The sequence below is a fragment of the Pristiophorus japonicus genome, chromosome 15, assembly GCF_044704955.1.
Source record: "Pristiophorus japonicus isolate sPriJap1 chromosome 15, sPriJap1.hap1, whole genome shotgun sequence".
NCBI classification, from domain to species: domain Eukaryota; kingdom Metazoa; phylum Chordata; class Chondrichthyes; family Pristiophoridae; genus Pristiophorus; species Pristiophorus japonicus.
The window spans coordinates 138,453,793-138,470,934 of record NC_091991.1 but is presented as its reverse complement, the minus strand read 5'-3'; the positions used below and the strand labels follow the sequence as shown (position 1 = coordinate 138,470,934).

Genomic DNA, 17,142 nt, shown 5'->3' with positions numbered 1-17,142 from the left:
CCCTCCCTCCCTCCCTCCCGTCCCGATCATCCTCTGGCCTCTCCTCTCTGCGGCAGGCCTACCCACCCAACAGCCAGAAAGCCTCTCCATTTGGCTGGCTGTGGGCAGGAAACAGAGCTATGATCAGGCCCTGCTGTTAAATTCGGCAGGGCCTGTGGGAAACCCGTTCCCTCAGGTTTTCCCCAACCGCTTTCTAACCCCCCCCCACCACCCGCCTCCAGATTAAAATTCCATCAAACATCTATGATCATCATCAGTTACTCTCCTGAATGCATGAACATTTGAAAGGCGGATGAACAAATTGGTAGAAATTAAGAATTCTTTGAGCTTTAAAGAAAACAAAATAAACCACATTTAAATTAAAAGGTAATTTACTGTTTAAAAATAAATGTAAGGAAGAAATTCCCCATTAAAAACCCACCTTGCTTAAGCGGACTTTCTCTATTTCTGTTTCTTAGCAATAGCAGGGAACCCCGGCGTGTCTGTTGGATCTCAATGTCATCTGCAGCTGCTCTGAGAACTTCCTGTAAGGAGTAAAAGCCATACCTCGTGTACTGAAATGATCGTCCGTAAATTTTCACAAATGACTTGTCAAAATCAGACAGCAGGACACCACCAGGAAAGGATGCCACCAGCTCTCTAATTTCACATTTCACTAATGCGGGTAGAACTGGGGTGATGTTGCACCGCCTAGGCACCAATGCCTGCTTCTGCGGGAGTTCGTATCTAGTTTTTCTCGAGCTACGTTTGGTCTTGGAGACCTTTGCTTTTGCCACCAGCTCTTCAATTGCTTTTGTTGTTTCATTCCCAACCGCTAGAAAAAATTATTTAAACAAATTAATAAATGCTCTAATTTATCCTCTATGCAAACATGAAAATGATCCAAAAACAAAACATCTCTCATGATCCGTGTAATGTCGCATCACTACTACACAACACATTACCTTCCCACACCATGTGCAATGGTCTAATCCCATCTGTAAATTTGTTTCATTTGATGGACTGTTAAACAAGTAATGCTGAGAGCACTGTTAATAAATTTATCTAAAAAGACCAACCGTGAAGGCTGCTCCATAAAAATATTAAGTACTTCTCAGTTATAAGCATTTGGTTCTTTGGCTTACATACCATTTAAAAGGGTGACAGGAAAACACTAAGGCTCATCCAAATAATAGTGCAACCACAAACAACTCACCCAGCCGCTTAACAATGCTATCCTCCTGCATGAGGTTAAAAAGGAAAGAGAAAGATCAGCCGCCATCTCAGGAAAAATCTTGGGAAATTACTCCCCAACTTCTGAAAACAATCAATCAAGCTTCAGGAGATTGCAAAGGGATATAGACAGGCTAAGTGAGTGGGCAAAAATTTGGCAGATGGATTATAATGTGGGAAAATGTGAGATTATGCACTCTGGTAGAAAAAAAATAGAAAAGCAAATTATAATTTAAAATGGAGAAAAATTACAAAGTGCTGCAGTACAGAGAGACCTGGGGGTCCTTGTGCATGAAACACAAAAGGTTAGTATGCAGATACAGCAGGTAATCAGGAAGGCAAATGGAATGTTGGCCTTTATTGCAAGTGGGTTAGAGTATAAAAACAGAAGTCCTGCTACAACTGTACAGGGTATTGGAGAGGCCACACCTAGAGTACTGCGTACAGTTTTGGTCGCCGTATTTAAAAGGAAGAATATACTTGCATTGGAGGCTGTTCAGAGAAGGTTCACGAGGTTGATTCCGGAGATGAGGGGGTTGACTTATGAAGATAGGTTGAGTAGGTTGGGCCAGACTCATGAGTGCAGAAGAATAGGAGGTGATCTTATCGAAACATATAAGATAATGAGGGGGCTCAAGACGAGGTGGATGCAGAGAGGATATTTCCACTCATAGGGGAAACTAGGGGACATAGTCTCAGAATAAGGAGCTGCCCATTTAAAACTGCGATGACGAGGAATTTCTTCTCTGAGGGTTGTAAATCTATGGAATTCTCTGCCCCAGAGAGCTGCGGAGGCTGGGTCATTGAATATATTTAAGGCGGAGATAGACAGATTTTTAGTGATAAGGGAATAAAGGGTTATGGGGAGCAGGCAGGGAAGTGGAGCTGAATCCATGATCAGATCAGCCATGATCTTATTGAATGGCGGAGCAGGCTAAAGGGGCCAGGTGGCCTACTCCTGCTCCTATTTCTTATGTTCTTATGTACTAGCCCATGCCCATCATAATCACAATTAATTAACACATTTCCTGTAGCTGGAAATATCCTCGACTTGGGAACTGAAGATGCCATTTAATGCACTGTAGCAACTGCTTACCACGCCTTAGCACAGGACGATGATTCTGCAGAAAGAAATACTTCCTGGCATCTAACTCAACTAGTTATCTGTGGACTGTAAACGCATGACTGCTAGTCCACCTATCCAGTTCAAACAGCCGACCTAGGTGGGCTGTCTCCAATACTTTCATTTTGAAAACTTCAATCTTCAAAATTTTCACTAAACATATAAATGAAGTGTTAAGAGGGAACCTATGCTAAGGAAACATGGGACATAGTGGTTGAGAATCTGCAGTGGCATGTATAGTGCAATGTGGGTGCACCCTTGCAACTTCTCATTTGGTGAATTTCCAGTTTCAACAGGTAACTCAGGGGAAATGGTCATGAACAGGCCAGATGCCTCCCCCACAGAGAAAAAAAGACCAGAACATGGGACACCCAGCTATACAGCAGCATTGATAAAGAGCTTAGAGCAAGTTTCCAGTCTAGCTTTCCAGCCAAAGATGACGCCTATCATAAAATGACCGTGTAGGTTTCAGGTAGAGAAAGAACAAAAACTTTCTAAATCAATAAGAATCAGTTGTTTTTTTGTGTATTAAAACAGAAGATTCCAGCTTACCTTTCAAAAGGATACTGCCATCTCCATACGTGTCAATTTTGATAGTATCCGGTATGCTGGAGGCAAGCTCTAGAACAGACCTGTAACCTAAAGCACACAGAGGCAGCCGCTTTCCCATCATCCGGCAGTAATCTCTTTCGAGCTCGATAGGAGTCAGACTATTTTTGGCAGAAATCAGCAGAGACCGCAGCTCCTTCTTTAGAACCTCCAGCAAGTTCTCCTGATCTGACATTCTAGCACACTACAATAATCATAATTAATAAATAAATGAGATAGATAGATAGATACATAGATAGATAGAATTTACAAGAGTCTCTCTCACTTCCCTTAAGTAAAAACACTTCTACACTTAAAACAGCTATTAGGAGGACACAATCTGGTCAGTGGCCGGATTAAGAAATTAAATCGGATCTGTCCATTGAGTTCTGAAAAAAGGGCTTTCATTTTATTTCTCCAGTTAGTGAATCGCCTGTCGTAAATTGGAGGAAATGGGTTGTCTTAAAAACTGGAAATATTAAAATTGAAGATCAACCCTAGAATACCATTAAACCAATAGAAAAATGTAATTGGGATTACTGTTCTTTTTTTTAAATGAGGGGTTATTTTTTGCATAGTAATGCTAAAAATCCATTCTTGTGGTCAAGATTACTTAAGAGGGACAGAAAATTAGTTCTTAAACATCTTGAAGTGATATGACATCTGAATGAAGCTCTGCTCCTTTGTGTATATCTTTGACATTTGGTTTGCCTCCCTCCCACCCCACCATTTCAGACTCTGCCCTTAATCTTACCTCTGCTTTGAACTAGTGGCTACACCACTCCCTGTCCTAGCAGCTCAAAACTGGGCACCCCATGAATCGCTGTGGGCCATCAGTAGCAGAATTGTATTCCACCACAACCTGTAACCTAATGGCCCAGCATATCCCTCATTCTACCATTACCATCAAGCCAGGGGACCAACCCTGCATGTCAGGAGCAGCACCAGGCGTACCTAAAAATTAGGTGCCAACCTGGGGAAGCTGCAACACAGGACTATATGCATGCTAAGCAGCAGAAACAGTATGCTATCGACAGGACTAAGCGATCCCACAATCAACGGATCAGATCAAAGTTCTGCAGTCCTGCCACATCCAGTTGTAAATGATGGACCATTAAACAACTAACGGGAGGAGGAGGCTCCATGAATATTCCCATCTTCAATGATGATGGAGCCCAGCACGTGAGTGCAAAAGACAAAGCTGAAGCATTTGCAACCATCTTCAGCCAGAAGTGGAGAGTGGGTGATCCATATTGGCCTCGTCCCAAGGTCCCCACCATCACAGAAGCCAGTCTTCACCCAATTCGATTCACTCTGCGTGAAAAAGGAAGCGGCTGAGCGCATTGGATACAGCAAAGGCTATGAGCCTCGACAACATCCTGGCTGTCGTGTCGAAGACTTGTGCTCCACAACTAGCTGCACTTCTAGCCAAGTTGCTCCAGTACCGTTACAACACTGGCATCTATCCGACATGTGGAAAATTGCGCAGGTATGTCTTGTCCACAAAAAGCAGGACAAATCCAATCTGGCCAAGTACCGCTCCATCAGTCTACTCTCAACCACCAGCAAAGTGATAGACGGTGTCGTCAACAGTGCTATCAAGCAGCACTTGCTCACCAATAACTTCCTCCCCAATTCCCATTTTTGAGTTCCTCCAAACCACTCAGCTCCAGACCTCATTACCTTCGTCCAAACATGTACAAAAGAGCTGAATTCCAGAGGTGAGTGGAGAGTAACTACCCTTGACATCAAGGCAGCATTTGACCGAGTGTGGCATCGAGGAGCCCTAGTCAAACTGAAGTCAATGGGAATCAGGGGCAAAACTCTCCACTGGCTGGCGTCATACCTAGCACAAAGGAAGATAGTTGTGGTGGTTGGAACTCAATCATCACAGTCCCAGGACATCGCTACAGTAGTTCCACAGGGAAGTGTCCTAGGCCCAACCATCTCCAGCTACTTCATCAATGACCTTCCCTCCATCATAAGGTCATAAGTGGGGATATTTGCTGATGACTGCACAGTGTTCAGTGGCATTTGCAACTCCTCAGATAATGAAGCAGTGCATGCTCACATCAGCAAGACCTGGACGACATTCAGGCTTGAGCTGATAAATGGCAAGTAACATTCACGCCACGCAAGTGCCAGACAATGACTATTTCCAACAAGCGAGAGTCTAACCACCGCCTCTTGACATTCAACAGCATTACCATCGCCGAATCCCCCACCATCAACAGTCTGGGGGACCACCATTGGCCAGAAACTTAACTGGACCAAGTACATAAATAGTGTGGCAACAAGAGCAAGTCAGAGGTTGGGTATTCTGCAGTGAGTGTCTCACCTCCTGACTCCCCCAAATCTTTCCACCATCTACAGAATTCAGAAGAATGAGGAGGTGATCTTATCAAAACGTGTAAGATTATAAGGGGGCTTGACAAGGTGGGTGCAGAGAGGATGTTTCCCCACTGATACGGGAGACTAGAACTAGAGGGCATGATGTTGGAATAAGGAGCCACCCATTTAAAACTGAGATGAGGAGGAATTTCTTCTCTCAGAGGGTTGTAAATCTGTGGAATTTACTGCCTCAGAACTGTGGGTCATTGAATAAATTTACGACAGAAAGAGTTTCTTAACCGGTAAGTGAATAAGGGGTTATGGGAGGAGGGCAGGGAAGAGGGCCCGAGTCCATGATCGGATCAGCCATGATCGTATTAAATGGTGGAGCAAGCTCGAGGGGCCGTATGGTCTACCCCAATTTCTTATGTTTTTACAAGGCACAAGTCAGGAGTGTGATTGAATACTCTTCACTTGCCCAGAAGAGTGCAACTCCAACAACATTCAAAAAGTTCAACACCATCCATCACCTTAAACATTTACTCCCTCCACTACCGGCACACCATGGCTGCAGTGTACACCATCTACAAGATGCACTGCAGCAACTCGCCAAGGCTTCTTCGACAGCACTTCCCAAACCCATGACCTCTACCAACTAGAAATACAAACGCAGCAGGCACATGGGAACACCATCACCTCCAAATCACATACCATCCTGACTTGGAAAAATATTGCCATCCTTTCATCGTCGCTGGGTCAAAATCCCTGGAACTCCGTCCCTAACAATACTGTGGGAGTACTTTCACCACGTGGACTGCAGCAGTTCAAGCAAGCAGCTCACCACCACCTTCTTAAGGGCAATTAGGAATGGGCAATAAATGCTGACCATGCCAGCGACACCCACATCCCAGGAAAAAAATTAAGAGGTCCAGCAGCAATGAATATATCCCAATCTACTCAGTAATTACTGAAGCTGCCCATTAGAGTTTCTAGTGCTTAATGTAGCTACCTTTCATTTAAATTCAATTTAAAGTGTTATCTATACTTCCAACTCTTTAATTTAAAATAATTTAAAGAAAGGAAACGTCAAAAAAGGAAATGCCAGGATCAATTTCTTGTTCTGAGATTGTGTATCAGGGAATCTGATTGGACAACAAGTTACTAGCAGCACTTATTGGCAGGTCAGCCAAAGATAGGAGTACAGCTCTCCTTTTTTATTTTTCCTGTTGTAGTTTTTTTTTTAAATATTCAATGTTAATGAACTGTCTGATGTCCCTCTCTCTCTCGCCCTCCCCATTCCCTCCCTCCTCCGTAGTACTTTTTCGGGCAGTATTGGTTAGGGCCAAAAATCAGAAACCTTGTCTATACTCTAATGAAGTGTTGAGGTCACTGCAAGTTCTTAATGACATAAAAAACAAAAAATGCTGGAAATATTCAACAGGTCAAGCAACATCTACGGAAAGAGAAACAGGGTTAACGTTTTAGGTCGATGACCTTTCGTCACAGAACTCTGAATGAGATGCCCCAACTCACTCCACAGGATAGCAAAACGGGAGCAGGTCATTCAAGGCAGAATTATGAAAGGAGTGGGGATAGAAGAGAGATGGAGAGACAAACCAAACGTATCCCCATGGGGAGAATTTTTAAAATAAATAAACATTTTTAAAAAGTGACAACATTAGGCTACAGCAAAACTCGGGACAGAACATCTGCCGCTTTGGGAACCTCCAACGCCTTCTTGTTATTTCCGTTTTTACACTGTGAAAGGGACTCTCCCCCTTCCCCTTCCATAGTTATCTGTACGTTTATTCTGATTCATTCTAACGGCACGCACACAAAAGAACTACTAATTTTACCTCGGCTCGTTGAACAAAATACTCCGAAATTCGTTCTTCGAGCAGAGACATGGCAATATTACAGAGCGTGATCCACTTGGCTCACTCCCAGGACTTGCTCAAGTTAACATTAAACCATTGCTGGCTGGGCCTAACGCACGCATGTGTTTATTTTATTCATTAATTGTCGGCTGTAACCATGGGGACACTCCAAAAACTCACCATTTGGAACACGGTCCCACACCAGAGAAACGAGCGGCAGGCAGGGCTGTGATATTTGAGGGGCCGCCGTGTTTCTCGGAGCGGTTACTGGGATGTTTCTAAAGGTCGCCTCCGCCTCACGTGCAGCCTCCCGCGCGGTGGCGCAGCAAACCCTCCCCCGCCTGTGCACCAAGCCCATGTCCTGCCAAACCACACCCACACAGTCACTGTGGGACACACATAACTGTTTCACACTGTGTTTGCACCAATATTATTCAAATCCCCAGCAAACCACAGTCGTTTAAAACCATTTCTAATATAAGGATAGGATATTTTTCACTTTAAAATAATGGCAAACATGACCAAGGACATTCGGGCGATGGTGGGTTCCTCTTTTAATGGGTATCCATGTTTGGTCTGCCATTATTGGCCATGATGGCAGGCAAGCAACAACTCAACAATCTCCACGTATGCTGCTTGAAGGTGCTGGATAGCTCAGAATTATGATTTCCTTTCACACCCTATAGGGTCAGAGCTAAGGTGGAAGGATGGCTGGGGGTGCAGGAGGTTTAAGTCCAGATTTGGACTCTTTGACACACCAACAAGAACATCCTCCAGTGCTGTGATACCATAAGGCATAAAATGGCAGCACAATGAGGAATTGAAAAACTGAGAGTAAATTATTTGTAGTCAATTTTTGCCACGTCGTGATGTAGAAATTGATTGATCTGTGATTGGGGATCTCGATTCCCATATTGTATCCTTCACTATTCACATCCCCCCTCTATCTCCACTTCTGCGTCCATCCTTGCAAACACGACCCAAAATCACTTACAACTCCCAGCCGTTTAGCCTTTCCCCCGGTTTGCCACGATACTTCTAGAGCTACCGATCTGCTGACTCACACCCTCACCTCCACCTTTGATACTCTTGTCTCCAGCAAAACCCTTACTCTCTCTGAACCTTATCTTTCTCCTTGGTACAGCCTACATCTTCACTCGCTCAAGTTCAAAGAATGTTTACGGTACACAACTGATTGAGCCCTTCATTGCCAAGTCTGGCTGGACCACATCAAGTAATATCAGGCTCTCCTTTGCCAAAACTGGTCACTATTCCAGAATCATCCGGGAATTCAAAGATAACCCCCAGCTTCTTTTCTCCACTGCCAATCATCTTAAACCCTTCTCCCCTCCTCCCTCCAAGTGCAAGGAGCTCATGGACTTATTTGTCATTGAGATTGAGACCATCTGTTCAGTTGCCTCTGCGACATCCCTCTTTTCCCCTCGCACACAAAGCCAGGCTTCAACCTGCCCAAGCTCTGAACTTTCATCTTTCTCTTGTTTTCTCTATCTCTCCCAGTGTCCTCTGCAAGCTCACCTTGTCCATGAGACCCATCTCCTGCTCTCTTGAACCTATACCTATTAAACATCTCATCCATTTCCCCCATGCTGATATAGTAATCGGTTCCCTCCCCTCAGGTTCTGCCCCATTCTCTTTCAAATCTGCTATCACCCCCCCCCCCCACAAACCTTTCTGTCCTTGCCAACATCCCATCTGCAACCTCCCTTTCCTCTCAAACATCTTTAAACGGGTTGTCGCTTCCCAAATTCGCAACTCCATGTTTGAACCTTTAAACTCAAGTTTCCACTCCTGTTGCAGCACTAAAATGGGCCTAAGCAAAGTCACAAATGACATCCTCTGTGACTGATGCATTATCCCTCCTCAATCTTCATGACCTATCTGCAGCCTTTGACACAGTTGACCGCACCATCCTCTTCAAACGCCTCATCTCCACTGTCCAGCTGAGTGGGACTTCCCTTGCCTGGTTCCACTCTTACCCATGGCTGTTGTATCCAAAGAATCTCCTGCAATGGCTTCTCTTCCCACCCCCACACTATTACTTCCAGAGTCCCCCAAAAATCTATCCTTGGCTCTGTCCTACTTCTCATCTCTACATGCTGCCCTAATCATCCAAAAACACATTGGGTTCCATGTATACACCACGACATCCAGTTCTACCTCAGCATGGTTCTACCTCTCCACTGCCTGTGTTGTTAGACTGCTTATCTGACATCCAGTCCTGGATGAGCTGAAAATTCCTCCAATTAAACATTCGGAAGACCAAAGCCATTGGGCCAAAATAATGGAGAGATTAACAGCGCTCACCATTATTTACGCGCAAATCGCACAGCAACTTCAGGCAAGGGAAGATGTTGTGGTTAATCACAAAAATCCAGAGGTCGTTGTTCAATAAGCACCCTTCCATCACTAGCTTTGCGAAAACAGCTTCTTGCTGCCTGACTCCCCATTTCAACTGCATTGAATGGCGTGAAGTTCCTGTGGCATGGTAGATACAAACTAAACTTGCCATAGAAAGTTAGGGTTGTCCATGTCAGTCTACAGCACATCTCTTCACCTTCCCCTCACTGGCAGCTGCCTGGGCCCCACATTTTGGAATTCTCCAACTGAACCCCTCCGTCTCTCGCATTTTCTCTCTCCACTTTAAGACCCTCTAATCGCCACCTCTGACCAAGCTTAAAATCTTTCTTTATAACATATCCTTTAGCACAGTGTCCTTTTTAAAAACTAAATTTGGCCGTGGAAAGCTTTAGGTTGTTTTTCGATGTCATACGTGCTATATAAATGCAAGTTGTTGCTGTTCCACTCCCCACACACAACCCCAACATTCTACTGAATAAAAGTTACTCCTTGCAGAAACTTAGCTTATCCCCGAAATGAAGCAGACCAAATGGACCATTTGTTTACACGTTGTCTGGAAAAAAAGATCACTTTCTTTTATTAAAGACTTTTGAAAATTTTATACAAAAGATAAAGAATATGCAATGGCTACAGTGATGTGGTAAATATCTCCACAGGTGAGGTTCTAACTTGTGCAAGAGAAACTTCCAAGCGGATTGTATGTAACCTGACAAGTGGAGCAGATGAACTGGAAATATTTATGATTTTTGCCATACACAAGGCCATGACACATTTTGTAATAGTTCTAAAGTGAACATTTTGATCTTAACGCTTCTTTTTTGTTATCTCACAAAAGTCACTTAAAGGTCCTTTGTAATATACCAACAAGAAACAGGGGCTGGGAGTCCCAAGCGATTTTTAGAACTTCAGTGCAACTTTCAAGTACCAATGAATTGGAGCATGAGCTGTGGTACTGGATGTACAGCAGCCTAACCTTCTATCCTGCTGCTCCAAAAATGGCAACAACAAAAGCAGTGTCACTTTTAAGAGTGTCGGGCCAGGAGGAATAACATGAATCCTCCCACCTGCTGCTGGTTGCTCAGAGGTCCCCACTCCCCAGGATTGTACCCACTTTTAAGGGAAAACGTCTGGTTTAGCTCCACAGAGGAGCCACCAGATTTCCCACCCCCTCCAACAGATCAGTGAGCTACAGATAAACCTTGCTGAGTACTGGCAGCTCTAAATTACTAGGTGAGACCTGATCATAAAAATGGTTTATGGCTCTTGCTGATGCCATCAGGCGGGCGGCGAAATCATCTTCATCGACCCAATGTTCACACAACCCATAAAATTGGCATCTGAATGTTTACTTTCATTGACGTTGCCCTAAACGAACAAGCTTAGGAACTCAAAAAAAGGCAACCAGTTTCTTTGCTGCTGTTTACGGTTTAAGTCTGAAGGATTCTGAAGGACAAACCAAGTAATATCTGTACATTTTTCAAATCTAAAAATCTTAATAAGCATTGAAAATAATTAATCCTGCAACCATCACTGGCCATTTCACAAAGATCATTCTTTCAGTGCACCATATTGTGACAACATATTCAATGTCCATTGCAGATAGTTGAGAAGACTGTAGTCTTGTTGCAATCTTTCTTCATACAGGAAGGGGTAGTGACTGAACCTCATCTAAGCATTCGGTGTAGGCCTCCTGATACTCTTCATGAGGTTTGATCATTATCACACATGTTGGCCGTTTCGATCCTGCAGCAGCTCCCAGATCCTTGACAAAAAACACAAATATTCCCATTTAAACTCTCCATAATCCAGTCTCTTGTGTACAAACATAACTGCAAATCAGATAATCAGAATACTCCCATGTGCTGAAACAGTAGACCGAAAAAAATATAATTCCAAAAATATTTTGTTAACTCAATGCCTCCTTCAATATTTTTTAATTTAGTAAAATTCTAACACTTTGTTTAACCAATGTACCTGTAGCCACTGGAAATGAAAAGAACGGCACACTAATTTCTCATAACACTGAGCAGCTCCATCTAATCTAATTTTTTCTTTCAGATTTCTAGCATTTTCATTTTTTTTCCCTTTATTTGCTTCATCCAATTTGTCTGGGCTGGAATTGGTTTTCCAACCCCATTAGGCAAAGTTATCTGAGAAACTTTCTCTCTGGTATCTTGTAAAAACAAGTACCAGGATTTTTTTTTGTAATATAAAACAAACCAACTAAAGTCATACCATTTTGGAAGGAATGTAGGCATAGGGAAGGCTGTTATCTTCACACAAGATTGGCAGGTGGCTGTAAACATCAATTGGCAGTGTATCACCAGCCAATACAACTATCCTGCAACCAGAGAAAGAAAACATTACTCTTTATAATTTTGTATTGTGCTAAAGAATACATTTTCTCAACATTACATATTTTTCTTTCTGCTCCATTACCACAAATCCATCAAGCTATCAGTGCATTTTTGAGTCATGTGCTTTATAAAAATTGATTCACAGGATACAGGCAGCTACAGTATGCATCAGATGTATCGCCCAAGGAACAAATGGAAGTAGATTTTGCTTAGTTTGCTAGGAATCAACATTACTTTAAATGCAGAGGTAAGGAAGATGCATTCAAAAATTCTTGTTTTGGTAGATATTCCAGGTGAGACACAAAACAAGATGCTGGGGACGGAGTAAATGGTAGGATGGGAATCAGGAGAAAATCTCTCCACTGTCTGGAGTCATATCTAGCACAAAGGAAGAAGGTTGTGGTCGTTGGAGGTCAGTCATCCCAGCCCCAGGACATTGCTGCAGGAGTTCCTCAGGGCAGTGTCCTAGGCCCAACCATCTTCAGTTGTTTCATCAATGACCTTCCATCCATCAGTTAGAAGTGAAGATGTTCGCAGATTATTGCACAGTGTTCAGTGCTATTCGCAAGTCCTCAGGAAATGAAGCAGTCCATGCCTGCATGCAGCAAGACTTGGATGAATTCCAGGCTTGGGCTGATAAGTGGCAAGTTAACATTCGTGCCTCAAAAGTGCCAGACAATGGCCATCTCCAACAAGCAAGAGTCTAGCCACCGCCCCATGACATTCAACAGTATTACCGTTGCTAAATCCTCCACCATCAACATCCTTGGGGGGGGGGGGGGGGGGCGGGCTCACCAATGACTAGAAACTTAACTGGACCAGCCACATGTATCCACAATATTTAAGAGCAGGTTAGAGGCTAGGTATTCTGCAGCAAGTGTCTCACCTTCTGACTCCTCAAAGCCTTTCCACCATCTACAAGACAAAAGTCAGGAGTGTGATGGAATACTCTCCACTTGCCTGGATGAGTGCAGTTCCACTCAAGAAGCTCAACCATCCAGGACAAAGCAGCACGCTTGACTGGCATCCCATCCACCACCTTAAACATTCACTCCCCCCACCACCGTGGCTACAGGATGCACTGCAGCAGCTTGCCAATGCTTCTTCGACAGCACCTCCGAAACCCATGACCTCTACCACCTAGAAGGACATTGGCAGCAGGCACATGGGAGCACCATCACCTGCAAGTTCCCCTTCAAATCACACGTCTTCCCGACTTGAAATTTTATCGCCATTCCTTCATTGTCACTGGGTCAAAATCCTGGAACTCCCTTCCCAACAGCACTGTGGGAGTACCTTCACCCACACAGACTGCAGGGGTTCAAGGTGGCTTACCACCATCTTCTTAAGGACAATTAGAGATGGACAGTAAATGCTGGCCTTCCCAGTGATGCCCACACCCTGTAAATGGGATAATTCAAAAAAGGATACAGTAGGAGAATTCAGGACCAAAGAAAACAAACAGGTCAAATACGGAAAATGGGGTCTGAGGCTGTGACTACCAGGAATTCTGTGCCCAACAGCAGTGTAACTTCATAAACAGTATTCTACAAATAGAAGTCAGCTGTAAAAGCTTCAGCATCTTCATAATAGGTATGATGGAAAACAGTTAAATCTGTGGAGAGAGAGTATTACCTACTTAGTTTTCCATTTTCTCATACTGGTCTCTGCACAACCCCAACCAAAATGACAGGCCATTGCCTGAGGCCAACCAATAAGATATGCAAGTATCACCCAAATTGAATCTCTGCACAATCCCTCCCTGCGGGAAATGGATGATCTTCACCTGTTGTATTCCCAAACCAACATTGCTAAAGCAGGCAACTGAACCTGCAGAGGATTATGGACACAAAGCCACATCTACCACTTTGTAGGACAGCATGCTATGGTCCCAGCACACTGCATTTACTTTTTTGTAAAATAAACTGTTTCCAAGAATTTCAATGAAATATTACTGTATTGATTAAAACAACTGCTTTGTATGTTGTATTAGAGAGCAGACACAGATTCCATTTCACACTCACCCTTTCTCCCCCTTGTTGATGAATTTTTGGACTTCCTTCACTCCGCGTCGAATTTGCTTCACTTTTGCAGCTGCAGGTGAAAATGGAAATTAATAGAACTAGATGTGGTTAAAGAAGCAGTATACAACAATCCTACACTCTCCCATATTTACCTTTCCTCTGGAGCAAAGCTTCATATACAAATCAGCAAACTCAGAAGCTGCTTTTTACTTAACCTTTACTTAACTTTACAATAAACAGTTCTCATTGTACAAAAACAGCTATCAGTTTTTTAAAACAATGTAAAGATTTCCTTCCCAGCACCACAAATGGTAATTATTTGTTTCTGTAAAGCCAAGTTGGAGACATTACCTGTTGGACCAACTATACTAAAATCAATTGCATGGTTTGGTATACCTTTCTCCATTTTAATTAGTTGTAATTAGAGGCATCATACACTATCCCCCAGATAGTCTGGAACACACTATTCCATTGCTAAAATGCAGTGGTGTTCAACCAGGCCTTATACCAACCTTTGAAATACTCCTTTTTATTCTAGCTCACCCTGCACCACTCTCAATAGGTCCATATGTATGTGAATTATGTTCCTACTAGATCTAGGTCCTATATAACAGAACTACATTGTATTGAAGCTGTTTAAATCCAGTTATCCCTTTTTCTAATGGATTTCTATGCCTTTCAGATTGCCAAATTGCAACATGATTTGGAGATGGTACCCTCCTCCCTCTCCTAACTCTCCAAATGTTGTTATAAGAACAGAGACCTATATGTCATCATTATCATAGACAGTCCCTCGGAATCAAAGAAGACTTGCTTCCACTCTTAGCATGAGTTCTTAGGTGGCTGTACAGTCCAATACAAGAACCACAGTCTCTGTCCCAGGTGGGACAGACTGTGGTTGAAGGAAAGGGTGGACAGGGAGTCTGGTTTGCCGCACGCTCCTTCCGCTGCTTGCTCTCGGCGACGAGACTTGAGGAGCTGAGCGCCCTCCCGGATACACTTCCTCCACTCAGGGCAGTCTTTGCCAGGGACTCCCAGGTGTAAGTGGGGATGTCGCACTTTATCAAGGAGGCTTTGAGGGTCTCCTTGTAACGTTTCCGCTGCCCACCTTTGGCTCGTTTGCCGTGGACGAGTTCCGAGATGTATGAAAACGCCATTGCTAAATAGCTTCCAAAGACACTGTCTCGGCTGTGGTTACAGACTAACCAATCAACCCAATCAGCAGCCTTCGGTCGCCTGAGGAAAAGAATGTTTGAAGACCAGGCCTCCAAAACTGCCACCAAGCTCATGGTCTACAAGGCTGTAGTAATACCTGCCGCCCTGTATGGCTCAGAGACATGGACCATGTACAGTAGACATCTCAAGTTGCTGGAGAAATATCACTAACATGTCTCCACAAGATCCGACAAATCCCCTGGGAGGATAGGCGCACCAACATCAGCATCCTCATTCAGGCTAACATCCCCAGCATTGAAGCACTGACCACACATAGAAACATAGAAAATAGGTGCAGGAGTAGGCCATTCGGCTCTTCGAGCCTGCACCACCATTCGATAAGATCATGGCTGATCATTCCCTCAGTACCCCTTTTCTGCTTTCTCTCCATACCACTTGATCCCCTTAGCCGTAAGGGCCATATCTAACTCCCTCTTGAATACATCCAATGAACTGGCATCAACAACTCTCTGCGGCAGGGAATTCCACAGGTTAACAACTCCGAGTGAAGAAGCTTCTCCTCATCTCAGTCCTAAATGGCCTACCCTTTATTCTAAGACTGTGTCCCCTGGTTCTGGACTTCCCCAACATCGGGAACAATCTACCCGCATCTAACCTGTCCCGTCCCATCAGAATTTTATATGTTTCTATGAGATCCCCCTCATCCGTTTAAACTCCAATGTATAAAGGCCCAGTTGATCCAGTCTCTCCTCGTATGTCAGTCCAGCCATCCCAGGAATCAGACTCCCACTCGATCAGCTCCGCTGGGCAGGCCACATAATCCGCAAGCCAGACACGCGACTCCTAAAGCAAGCGCTCTACTCGGAACTCCTTCACGGCAAACGAGCCAAAGGTGGGCAGCAGAAACGCTACAAGGGCACCCTTCAAAGCCTCCCTGATAAAATGCAACATCCCCACTGACACCTGGGAGTCCCTGGCCCAAGACCGCCCTAAGTGGAGGAAGTGCATCTGATAGGGCGCTGAGCACCTTGAGTCTCGTCGCCGAGAGCATGCAGAAATCAAACGCAGGCAGCAGAAAGAGCGTGCGGCAAATCAGTCCCACCCACCCTTTCCCTCAACAACTATCTGTTCCACCTGTGACAGGGACTGTGGCTCTCGTGTTGGACTGTTCAGCCACCTAAGGAGTCAATTCAAGAGTGGAAGCAAATCTTCCTCGATTCCGAGGGACTGCCTATGATGATGATGATGATGACTGGCCAGCGACATTGGACTATATTGAGCTTGTGTGAAAATGGGGTTTACCAAGTTACAGAAGCTATCCCATAACAAAGGTCGAGGAAGTGCAGCGTCCCAAAGAAAAGCAGGTCACGCCTGCCATCCACTGTCCCGAATCACCACTTGGTGCACCACAGACACAAACCAGCATTGCACCATCATCAAATGAGTAGTGGGTTGAAAGAGGCACGCCGGGCTCTGCAATGGATTGCCCCCAACGCTTTACCTTTCTTCACACATTTGTACAACTTCTTGCTCAGTTTCCGCGAGGCCAGCGGCTGCGCAATCGCGTTCACATTCGCCACCAACTCCTCGTAGGTTTTCTCCGGCAGGATCATCGACTCCTCATTCTCATCCTGCTTCTCCTTCTTCATCTTGGGGGATTTCATTCCGTTTGGCTTGGTTCACTCTGTGTCACGCTAACCAGCAGATCCGCACTCAGCACATGCCAATGGCGGAAGGGATAGCGGCATCCGGGCTAGCCACCCGTCAATCAGGCAAAGGGCCACCCACTTCCGGGAAATGACAGCGGCAGAAAGTGGGCGGGCCCGCTCAGTGCGTCACTCAAGGCAGGGAGCAAGGTGCGAGTGGGGTGGTTGGATGTCGGAGCACTAAAAGATTGCATTTTAGGGATAAAAGAAAAAGACTTGGATTTATATAGCGCCTTTTAGAGCAACCAGCTGCCTCAAAGCGCTTTAGAGCCAAGAAATACTTTTGGAGTGTAGCCACTGTATAATGTGGGAAACGCGGCAGGCAATTTGCGCACATCAAACTCCCATAAACAGCCCTCATCATCATAG

General features: G+C 44.5%; 2 protein-coding genes across 6 annotated transcripts in view; both read right to left on the bottom strand.

Moving 5' to 3' along the window:
• The window catches only part of tdrd5 (tudor domain containing 5), a 48,080-nt gene extending 40,641 nt beyond the window's left edge, over positions 1–7,439 (bottom strand). For all 5 annotated transcript variants that reach the window (XM_070900976.1, XM_070900978.1, XM_070900979.1 and 2 more), the window contains exons 1-3: positions 7,312–7,439; positions 2,888–3,128; positions 422–814 (exon numbers count right to left, since the gene is read on the bottom strand). In XM_070900976.1, the coding sequence (XP_070757077.1) occupies positions 422–814; positions 2,888–3,128; positions 7,312–7,314 (637 nt within the window). In that variant the 5' untranslated portion in view covers positions 7,315–7,439. The remainder of the gene's footprint in view (positions 1–421; positions 815–2,887; positions 3,129–7,311) is intronic.
• Positions 7,440–10,059: 2,620 nt separating this feature from the next.
• On the bottom strand, positions 10,060–16,836 carry nhp2 (NHP2 ribonucleoprotein homolog (yeast)). Its single transcript, XM_070856743.1, has 4 exons — positions 16,569–16,836; positions 13,892–13,961; positions 11,746–11,851; positions 10,060–11,272 (listed from the first exon to the last, which is right to left on the bottom strand). The coding sequence occupies exons 1-4, from the start codon at positions 16,729–16,731 to the stop codon at positions 11,147–11,149; spliced, it is 465 nt and encodes a 154-aa protein (XP_070712844.1). The 5' UTR covers positions 16,732–16,836; the 3' UTR covers positions 10,060–11,146.
• Positions 16,837–17,142: the final 306 nt, after the last annotated feature.